This window comes from Notothenia rossii (genome assembly GCF_949606895.1).
Source record: "Notothenia rossii genome assembly, chromosome: 3".
NCBI classification, from domain to species: domain Eukaryota; kingdom Metazoa; phylum Chordata; class Actinopteri; order Perciformes; family Nototheniidae; genus Notothenia; species Notothenia rossii.
Window position 1 is genome coordinate 19,910,915 of NC_136901.1, and position 926 is coordinate 19,911,840.

The following is a 926-nucleotide window of genomic DNA, read 5'->3' on the forward strand; positions in this document are numbered from 1 at the left end:
ACAATTGAGTCTATAAAACGGTGTGAAATGCCCACATTCCAGACGCCAGGGTGCCCGAAACTATCCAATACATGGAAACTTATTTTTTACATTCAGAGTTGCACTTTTATTTGATTACTTTTGTAACTTAAAATGAATGCATTTACCGCAGAATGACAAGAGTTCAGCAAGCAGATTAGTTTTCTATAATCATGACTGTTCTCGGTACAGGCCCATTAACTTTAAATAAAACAAACCTTTTTTTAAGTTGTACACTAAAAAAGATATTTATTTGGTCCATGTGCAGAGGAAAGGGGGTGAGGTTTTTAGCCTTTGACTAGCTTTTTGATTGGATGACCAAGTGTAATGTGCAGCTGTTAATGAATGTCTGGTCCTCTGTTTCCCAGGTGTGATCCCTCACATCCACAAGTCTCTGATTGGAAAGAAGGGCCAGCAGAAGACCGTATAACCTGAAGTGCTCCGGAAGTCGTGCCACCTCAGGACGAAGTTTGCATCAAGTGGTTAAATGTCTTAGATTAGAAACGCCTTTTAGGAGTTATTTGTATGGTTGGGCTTACATTTACTCACCTGGGGTATTTTTTAAAAAGTGGCTTCAGAGAAGCTCATTTGTTGTTTTTGGCTTCTTTTTTTTGTTCTCCTGTTGCTGCAGTTGTGTTAAACCTCGCTTTGGTGGCATTCCCATGTTTTAAAGTGTTTTAATAAAGCTCTTATTGGGTGATTGCAGTATGTTTTCAGTTCTTTCATTTTCATAGGCTCGTTTCTGATGTTATACAGGCTTAAGTGGTATGAATCTAGACCAGTTTTAAGGACTAACATTGAACAACCACAGCCTGCAATTATCTAGACTTGTGTCATGATTGAAACCACCTTAAGCTTACAAACCATTAGTTTCTGTCCTGTGTTCTTGCATGAATTGCTCAGCAGGT

General features: G+C 38.8%; 1 protein-coding gene across 1 annotated transcript in view; it reads left to right on the top strand.

The window, feature by feature from the left end:
- Positions 1-716, top strand: part of LOC307034405 (histone H2A.Z) — a 1,774-nt gene extending 1,058 nt beyond the window's left edge. Inside the window, exon 5 of the mRNA XM_079673250.1 lies at positions 387-716. Coding sequence (XP_079529376.1) covers positions 387-448 — 62 coding nt within the window. The 3' untranslated portion in view covers positions 449-716. The remainder of the gene's footprint in view (positions 1-386) is intronic.
- The last annotated feature ends 210 nt before the right edge of the window (positions 717-926 follow it).